The sequence below is a fragment of the Vigna umbellata genome, chromosome 8 (genome assembly GCF_029865625.1).
Source record: "Vigna umbellata cultivar VRB3 chromosome 8, Vumbellata_1.0, whole genome shotgun sequence".
Taxonomy (NCBI): domain Eukaryota; kingdom Viridiplantae; phylum Streptophyta; class Magnoliopsida; order Fabales; family Fabaceae; genus Vigna; species Vigna umbellata.
Window position 1 is genome coordinate 30,790,483 of NC_142172.1, and position 10,316 is coordinate 30,800,798.

The following is a 10,316-nucleotide window of genomic DNA, read 5'->3' on the forward strand; positions in this document are numbered from 1 at the left end:
TTACTCTCACTACTAGTTTTGTGATTATTTTAATTCAAATACATAATAAATAATTGATTTAACAGGTTGGGTTTTTTTAATCTGAAACTTTATATCAATTAACAATGATAATTACTTTTATTATAATAATTAGTAAAATATGATAAATTATATATTCACATTTTTTTAAGTAGAATTTTTAAACTGGACATATCTATAATATTTTTACCATGTAGTTATAACTAGTAGGTTCCAACAAACACCTCAAACATTCTAGAACTTTCGAAATTCTTAAATAATAAATTTATTATAATTATTACTATTTATTTATTATTCGATTATTCGATATACCTAAATTCAGAAGTAAATATAGCAGGCTTCTTGGGCGAGAAGAAAAGAAGCTTACCCAATTACCCGCTTTATAAATATCCAGCGACCTACCAAAGTTCCCAATTTCAGATCCCTCTGTTTTCCCATTCTCTTTCAACTCTCTTCAATTCCATGGCGAACCAACCCGAGTCCTCCGATGCGTAAGCTTCTGCTTTCTCCTCAGATCTCAAGAACTCGATCGATTAATTTCTCTTCCAACAGATTCTAAATCTAATTCATTCTATTTTCTTCTTTCTTCAGTAAGGGAACAAAGAGAGATTTCAGTACCGCGATCTTGGAGCGCAAGAAGGCGCCCAACCGACTCGTCGTTGACGAAGCCGTAAACGATGACAACTCCGTCGTCGCGCTCCACCCTGATACCATGGATAAGCTCCAGCTTTTCCGCGGAGACACAATTCTTCTCAAGGTGAACGAACCACCCAAGGGTTTTCAGTTTGGATTTTAGTGGAATTTTTTTATAACCATTTTGTGTTGTTTTTTGTCTTTTAGGGCAAGAAGAGGAAGGATACTGTCTGTATTGCCCTTGCCGATGATACCTGTGAGGAGCCCAAGATACGGATGAACAAGGTCGTCAGGAGCAACCTTAGGGTTAGACTCGGTGACGTTGTCTCCGTTCACGCATGCCCTGATGTTAAGTACGGAAAGAGAGTGCACATTCTTCCCGTCGATGACACCATTGAGGGCGTTACTGGGAATCTCTTCGATGCTTACTTGAAGCGTGAGTGCACATGCATACTCTTTTTTTATATCATATTTTGGAAATCCTGATATCATTCTTAAAATTATTAGTCTTATGTTCTGTGTGGATGAACTTTTCTCTTAAATAAGAAGATAGCATGAATCGAGGGCACGAGTTAAGCCAAACAGGGTTTTAACGAAGAACTGATGACTTGCGGAGAAGTTTATCAAAGTGGGTTTTAATAAGTAGTGCTTACGAAACAATTAAAGAAACCAATCTCTTCATTGAACCTCACCTGCTGGACATGCATTTGTGTTGCATTATTTTTGTTACGAATACTAAGCGTGTAAGGGGCTTGCGATATTTGCAAACTATGAGGGAGTGGTATTTTTTTGTTTAGTTATAAGCTTTGTGAGGACGGTGCTTAATCAAGTAATTGTTTTTTCTAGAAATAAGTTAACTCAAATGTACATTAAGTCCTGTTTTACTTTTCCAGCTTATTTCCTTGAGGCATATAGACCAGTGAGGAAAGGTGACTTGTTTCTTGTGAGAGGTGGGATGAGAAGTGTAGAGTTCAAGGTTATTGAAACCGATCCTGCAGAGTATTGTGTTGTTGCTCCTGACACTGAGATCTTCTGTGAGGGTGAGCCTGTTAAAAGGGAAGATGAGAATCGGTTGGACGAGGTTGGTTATGACGATGTTGGTGGTGTTAGAAAGCAGATGGCACAGATTAGGGAACTGGTGGAACTGCCATTGAGGCATCCACAGTTGTTCAAATCTATTGGTGTTAAGCCACCTAAGGGAATTCTGCTATATGGACCCCCCGGGTCTGGTAAGACTTTGATTGCTCGAGCTGTTGCAAATGAAACTGGAGCCTTCTTTTTCTGCATTAATGGTCCTGAGATCATGTCAAAATTGGCTGGTGAGAGTGAAAGCAATCTGAGGAAGGCATTTGAAGAAGCTGAGAAGAATGCACCCTCTATTATCTTCATTGATGAGATAGATTCGATAGCTCCAAAGAGGGAGAAGACTCACGGGGAAGTTGAGAGGAGAATTGTTTCCCAGCTCTTGACTCTCATGGATGGTCTTAAATCACGTGCCCATGTAATTGTTATTGGAGCCACAAATCGTCCCAATAGCATTGACCCTGCCCTTAGGAGGTTTGGTAGGTTTGATCGGGAGATAGATATTGGCGTTCCAGATGAGGTTGGTCGCCTTGAGGTTCTTCGTATACACACAAAAAATATGAAGCTTTCTGATGATGTAAGATTGAATTCTTAAGATTGAATTCTTTCTCCCTTTAGTCGTGGTTTGATATGAATGTCTGAAATATGAGAACGATGTCCGTTGTATAATTTGCAGGTTGATTTAGAAAGGATTGCTAAGGACACACACGGATATGTTGGTGCTGATCTGGCTGCTTTGTGTACTGAAGCCGCACTTCAATGCATCAGAGAGAAAATGGACGTCATTGACTTGGAGGATGAGTCCATTGATGCTGAGATACTAAACTCAATGGCAGTGTCAAATGAGCATTTCCAGACTGCTCTTGGAACAAGCAATCCTTCTGCTCTCCGAGAAACAGTAAGTATTTTACTAGTTTCTCATAGTTTTTTCTCCTCTTGTTATTTCCTCCTTGGTTGACGCTGGTGTGATCACACTATTCAAACTTTAATCTGCAAACATTGGTTTATTAATGGACTAGGTCGTTGAAGTGCCCAACGTCAGCTGGGAAGATATTGGTGGTCTTGAGAATGTGAAGAGAGAACTTCAAGAGGTAAGTTGAGCTACTGCATTGAGATATATCTCTACATGTTTTCTCTCATTTGAATATTGGCTTTAATAAATTTTCTTTTTCTCAGACTGTTCAATATCCAGTGGAACACCCTGAGAAATTTGAGAAGTTTGGAATGTCACCTTCAAAGGGGGTTCTTTTCTATGGGCCTCCGGGTTGTGGTAAAACCCTTTTGGCAAAGGCTATTGCCAATGAATGCCAGGCGAACTTCATCAGTGTCAAAGGTCCCGAACTACTTACCATGTGGTTTGGAGAAAGTGAGGCTAATGTGAGGGAAATTTTTGATAAAGCTCGTGGTTCTGCTCCTTGTGTTCTATTCTTTGATGAACTTGACTCTATTGCAACTCAGGTTTGTACCATACCATACTATAAGCAATGGCATGGCATCGGCAAAAGTTACTGGTATCTAAGATACTGTTGCATTTACATCCCTGCTGATTAGTTGCAAGACTACTCTAATTGTCTTTTCTTGTCACTTGTGTTTAAAACTTGCATGTTTTTAATCTTGCAGAGGGGCAGCAGCGTAGGAGATGCTGGTGGTGCTGCTGACAGGGTTTTGAATCAATTGCTTACAGAGATGGATGGTATGTCAGCGAAGAAAACCGTGTTCATCATTGGGGCCACTAATCGACCAGACATTATAGATCCTGCTCTTCTGCGACCGGGCCGTCTGGATCAATTGATTTATATCCCACTCCCAGATGAGGATTCCCGTCATCAGATATTTAAAGCTTGTTTGAGAAAATCTCCTGTTTCAAAAGATGTTGACCTTAGAGCTCTGGCCAAGTATACTCAGGGCTTCAGTGGTGCAGATATCACTGAAATTTGCCAGCGTGCATGCAAGTATGCTATAAGGGAGAACATTGAGAAGGTAAACTTTGGAGGTCTAAATTTATTAGAAATAATAAATTTGTGTTAGAATAGTTATCAGTATAGGTCTAAATTTATTAGAAATAATAAATTTGTGTTAGTTTAATAAATTGCAATTAATATTCGACAGTAAAAACAAGCCTTTTCAAGAATTTTATATTATCACTTTTCAAAATGTTTTTATCCGAGTTCAGATTGAAGGCAATTTGCTGAACTGTATTATCTTGGCAGGACATTGAGAGAGAGAGGAGGAAAAGAGATAACCCTGAGGCAATGGAAGAGGATATTGAAGAGGAAGAGGTAGCTGAAATCAAGGCAGCTCATTTTGAGGAGTCGATGAAATATGCACGAAGGAGTGTAAGTGATGCTGACATTCGTAAGTACCAGGCATTTGCTCAGACATTGCAGCAGTCAAGAGGGTTTGGATCCGAGTTCAGGTTTTCAGATACCAGCGCTGGTGGTGCTGGTGCGGGCGCTGCATCAGACCCTTTTGCAAGTGCTGGTGGAGCTGATGAAGATGATCTTTACAGTTAGACCTATCTTTGCCTTTGCTTGAAGCATGAGAAGTAATGCTTCTAATTTATGTACGCCTCCTTTTCTGTATGAAAGTCAGGCTTCCTTTGGATTTATTGTTGTCCCCCCTTAAAAGGCACTAGTTCTTGTGGTGTAAGTCTCTTTGAACGTGGATTTATTTGGACTTCAAAAAGGGATTTGAAGGACATTTTAAAGAGCCTAGGTTTATTTGAATTTATAGTAATTTAAGACTAGCAACTTATTTGAGTGAGTTTCATGCACTGTATCGTCTACAAAAAATTTCTAAATTTCTAAAACTTATGGTGACTTTGACCGTCAAATCAAAAGAAATATTTCATGTCAACAAGGGCGTATTGCATACGGAGGAATAGTATGATATTTGATGTCATTCATTGAACTGGTCAAATGGTAGTACATTTTATATATATATATGTGTGTGTGTGTATTTTTAAATGTATGTTGACGACATTATTCAATGTGTCAAATTGTCGGTAATCTTTTGAGCTAATGGAAGAATTGAAAGAAAAAGAGAAGATTTTTTGTTTATCTTGATATATTTGAATGCTATAAAATCTGTATTTAGTCACTACACCTTGATATTTGTGAGATCTAAACGTTTTTACTAATGTTCCTTGATTTCTTTCTTCGTTCTTTTTTTTATATTTATTTCTTCATTTTATTTTGGTTTTCCTTAATTTCTTTTACACAGATGTTTTAACGTGGTATTTTGCCTTTTATATTATTGGTAAGTGAAATATGTGTCGTTTTATGGTAAGTGTATCGAAAACCTGTGCCGTCAACGTACTTTCTTATTTAATGAGTTAGTTAACTCTTTCAATAGAATGAAAATTTCTCTTTTTGGGAAACAACACACTTCTAGCCGAGTTCGAAGCTTGACACACCTTGCGCTAATCAGTATCTAGCAAGGGAAGGATGAATTGCTAAAGTCTTCTTGAACAGTTTAACAAAATCGCTCTGCAGGTAAGAGATCCTTAACAACTTGTCAACGATCCTAAAGGTGGGACTGTTCATCGATAGTTTGTGTTCTAGGCTGTTGAAAGCCATGGATGAGTTAAGAGGGGACAATCGAGTTTATGAGAACATGCACGTCTTTTGCAAGAAGTAGGAGAAGGCTGCTGCGATGTTTGCCAGAGGAGAGCGAAAGGATGTTAAGAAACCAGTTGGGGTAGGAAAGAAGGGGGTATGTCTAGACCTAAAGACCTTTTTGGGTGCCTAAGTTTAATTAGTACACTTCCTTGAACGCACCTAGGACGAGGATCTTAGTAGAAGTACTCAATACAAACCTCCTTTCCTTTATCAAGAAAAGGCCAACTTTGAGGAATGTTGATGGAAAGAAGTATTGCCGATATAATCAAAACCTTGGACATGCCATGAAGGATTGCTCTACCCTTCGTCACAAAATAAAGGAGATGATTCAGGTAGGGCATCTACAGAAGTACGTGAACGTAGAGTGGTCAGAAAGAAGTCTCCTATGGAGGGGAAGTTATGAGCATCCTCCTCGTAGGAACGATCACCACTATAGATGTTGTAAGGAGCCGCAACAGAGATGTGACCAACCTCTACGCGGTTACACAAATACAATCTTAGGAGTCACAAAGGGGGAACATCCTCCTCCATACATAAAAAGCATCTTAAGGGCCTGAAGACCGACTACCTTGTAGACAAGAAACCAAGATCCATGTTATCCATTATTTTCTTCGACGAGGACTTGCATGCACCTGACCTAGATCATGACAACCCTATGGTAATCACCGTTAAAATCGTTTGGTATAGTGTTAGCAAAGTGCTCATCAACTAGGAAAGTTTCGTGAACATCCTTTATTGGAAGATGTCCTAAAATTGGACTTGTCCGAGGATTTGATAATCCCCTTCAACAAGAAAATAATGGGATTTGCAAGGGAACAATTAGACATAAGGAGATATATGTGGACTTGAGGAAGTTCCTCAAAGTGGGACGAGACACCAAGGAGTTAAGGATGAGATACCTATTGGTGGAGGCTAACACCTTATACAACATGTTGATTGGGTGATCAAGCCTAAGAGTAATCTATTCAACCCACATCTAATGATGAAGTTCCCTTCTGATCGTGGGACCATATGCATCGTACAGACAAACCAAAAGACAACTCGAGAATGTTACATGGCGAGTCTAAAGGTGGAGCCTTTGTCCCCCTGAAAGGTCAAACGTTCAAAGGTGGCTATGGTTGACTTGGACCCTCGAACAAACATAGAGGATCAGATGGAACCTTAGGGAAAGGTAAGGTTGTTCGTTCTAGAGAGCAAACCACCTCCATTAAAGGTAATATGGAAGAATAGAAAGAAAAGGCCTTAGATGGAAACACTTAGGGAAAACGATGACTTGTTTACGTGGATAACAACGGATATGTTGGGTATTCACCAAAGCGTGATGTCCTACAAGTTGACTCTCTTCAAAGAGGAATGTCCATTGACGCAGAAGAAAAGACGATTCAAAGAGGAGAAGAGAAAGACGATGGATGTTGAAGTAAATAAGCTTTTGGAGGTTGGATTTGTTCAGGAAGTCACATAAATTATTTGGCTCGTCAATGTGGTAATGGTGAAAAAGGCGAACGATCAGTGGAGAATGTGCACATACTTCATTGATCTCAACAAAGCCTCTTAAAGGACGCATACCCTCTTCCGAGCATAGATGGTTTGGTAGATGGAGCATCTAACCATCAAGTGCTGAGTTTTTGGATGTTTCCTCCGCTACAACCAAATTTCCATATATCTTTTAGATAGGGAAAAGTCGATGTTCATCATTGAGCAGGTAAATTATTGTTATGACGTGATGTTGTTCGGGCTTAAGAATCAAGAGCCACCTACCAAAGGTTGATGGACAAAGTCTTTCACCATCAGATCGAGCTGTGTATGGATGTTAATGTGGATGACATGGTTGTTTGTAATCGATTGGTAAAAGATCACGTCTAGGATTTAGAGGATGTTTTTGGACAAGTGGGTAGGTATGAGATGCGTCTTCACCTGACAAAATGAACGGGCTAGCTGTAGGAAAATTCTTGGAATTCATGTTGATGTCTCATGACATGAAGGCCAACCCAAACAAATGAAAAATTGTCCTTGAGATGAAAAGCCCCCAAAACTTAAAGGAGATACAATGGTTTGTAGGAAGGTTGATCTCCCTATCATATTTCATCCCTAGTTGAGCGTATAAAGCCTATCTTGAAATTTACGAAGAAGAACGCAACTGATAAGTGGCACGAGCAATGTGAGTCCGCTTTTATAAAGGCTAAGGGAATTTTGGTTAGTCCATCTGTAATGGCCTGACCGGTTCAAGGGATTGAACTAATAGCCGTGTTCGACATCACGATCAACGTTGCGCTCATCTAAGAAATCTAAGAAACTCTAGAGTTCAAGCTGGTGTACTTCGTCAGTCGAGTCTTGTAGGGCCCAGAGATATGTTACACCTAGTTAGAGAAGGTGACACTAGCATTGCTAACGGTCGTCCGATGACTAAGATCGTACTTTCAAAGTCATGAAATGGTCATTCACATCAATCACCCAGTGGCAAAGATCTTGAGGAAACTTGATCTAGCAGGAAGGATCGTACTTGCCCAACAGAGTTATCGAAATTCAGGATGCGCTTCGAGCTGCGTAGTTCAGTGCATGGACAACACTTGGCTTATTTTGCAATAGAGCTACCCTCAAAAAGACGTAAGCCCGCCTAAACCTGGATGTTGTACGTTGACGACTCATCAGATAAGAATGGAGGTAGAGCTAAGGTAGTCCTTGAGTGACTGCATGACATCACTGCAAAGCAGCCCTGGTCTTGAAGTTTAAGGTTAACAACAATCAGGTTGAATAGAAAGCATTGATCGTTGGTCTTGCCTATGCCAAAGACTTGGGTACACCGACCCTCAAGTGTCAGTAAGATTCTCAGCTGACAATAGGACAAACAAGCAATGATTTTCAAATTAAGGACGATCACCTATTGCAATACTTCTACAAAGCCACTAAGTTGTTGAAGAGCTTCAAAGAGGGAAAGGTAAGGCACATCCCCAAAGCAAAGAGCGCATGAGCATACACCCTATGCAAGTTGGCAAACGATAAGGAGAAGGGACAACTCTCTTTAGTGCTTCACGAAGCCTATCATAAAAGTATTGTCCGTCACTACAGCACCCAACCAGATTGGAGGGAGGAGGTACGTGCCTTCATGAAAGAGAAGAAGAGAAGGAAATGGTAAGCCCAATCAATTCGAACGCTCGATATGTCCTTATCGATGATGAACTCTACAAACAAGGCTTCTCTAATGTAAAGTAAACAAAATGGCTTAATTGTTTACTTGGTCCCTACATTGGGAGATTTTTTTCTGTTTAGTATCCGCTTTTATAAATGCATGTATTTTGTCCCAAAATAGTAAAAATTGTAGCAATTAAGTCCCTTCCATTAAATTGGCAGAAAAGAGTTAACTCTGTGCTGACGTGACGAAGGAATCTACATTTTTTCTTCTCTTCTCTATTCTTCCTGTAATGCCCAACTTTTTTCTCTTAACTAAATCTCATCAATTTAGATTCTTTACATTAATAAATCCAGAATCTCTAACAAATTTCATTAAAAAAATATACATAACACCACCAGAGAAACTTCTGTACTATAATTTTGGGAAAAGAAAAGCAATCATTCACATCAATAACCATCTATTAAAAAAATATTTTTGTTCTTCATCACTTAATATGTTCAAGAAGAATAATCATTCAAAATAGTCTGCAAAGTTTATTTTCGTCTTGATAATATAAATTGGGTAAACCCCTTTAGTTGTACCTATTTTTGTTGGTTTTTCTCAGTTTGATCCCCGTTTTATTAAAATTCTCAATTTAGTCCTAAAAAATACTAATTTGAGTCAATTGGACTCCTGTCGTTAAATTGGATTAACGGGGTTAAGTTTTTTATGAGATAGGATGTTGACATGGCCAGTTTTTGCCACATCACTCCTGCCACATCAACATCATCTTTCCCAACAATAGAAACCCTAAGTTTCCTCAAGAGTGAAACCCTAGCCGCCGCAAGCAAACCCTAGTGTCGTCATAGTAATGCCATTGCGAAGCCTTCTGTCTCGCCGTCGCCACCTTACAACGAAGCCTTCAGTCACCGAATGTCGACATCTCGTAACATCCAAAATCAAACCCCAGATCTGCAAGAGAACTAGATCGGAACAGAAACCACATCGCGGCCAAGTGCGAGCACCATCACACCAACCAGAAGCAAGAGAAGACCAGATCTGAACCGGAAAACCTAAACCTCTTCTCCCTCTTTCGCAAGTCGCCAATGGTGGTAGAAACCACCACCAAACCCACTCACACATTCAACCTGCAGGAAACCAGAAAAAACAAAAACGAAGGCCACCACTAATCGTGCCTCTGCCGTCGCGAGAATGAGGACTACCGTGACGTAGTGCCGCCGTAACTCAACTTCTGCAAATCTGAACTTGCGAATAAGGATCAACACAACCCTCCACCGTCTCGTCAACGCTGTTGCACGAACAGGTGCAAGCCGCCATGAAACCCCAAGACGTCGTGACAAAAGACGTGAAGAACCCCGATCACCCTCTTCTCACCTATAGCAGGCGAAAAACTAGCAACCTAATGCTGTTGCGAACGTCGCTGCCTGAAACCGGGATGTCGGCATTTGTAGCCTTCAGTCTCGTCGTCGCCACGAGAGGAAGATAACTTATTGTCCGCGAGAGAGGAACTCAAAGATTTGGGGGAAAATAAAATATGAGTTGCGTGAATAGTCTATCAGGAAACTAATCTAGGGTTTACTTCCGATCTCATTCCCAATCCAACAACCCTAAATTCAGTGAACCCAGAGGCACACTCCACTTGTTCCAAACCTCTCCAGAGTGTTGAGATGGTGGCATTGGAGTGTCTAGAGAAATGGTTTGATATGGCCAATGATTTTCGGTTGAGGTTTGCAAAGGAGATTCGTGGAGAAAGGTTAGTGGTGCTTGATGAACATAACAAGAGGGATATCTTGATTCTTGAAACTGGAGGAGTTACCATTAAAGCAGTTTCT

At 40.1% G+C, this 10,316-nt stretch overlaps 1 protein-coding gene across 1 annotated transcript; it reads left to right on the top strand.

Annotated features, from left to right (window-relative positions):
* The first annotated feature begins 350 nt into the window (after positions 1-350).
* Positions 351-4,497, top strand: LOC124827320 (cell division cycle protein 48 homolog). The gene is made up of 9 exons (XM_047300347.2): positions 351-509; positions 610-775; positions 859-1,087; positions 1,545-2,311; positions 2,411-2,632; positions 2,754-2,825; positions 2,911-3,192; positions 3,355-3,714; positions 3,945-4,497. The coding sequence occupies exons 1-9, from the start codon at positions 481-483 to the stop codon at positions 4,245-4,247; spliced, it is 2,430 nt and encodes an 809-aa protein (XP_047156303.2). The 5' UTR covers positions 351-480; the 3' UTR covers positions 4,248-4,497.
* Positions 4,498-10,316: the final 5,819 nt, after the last annotated feature.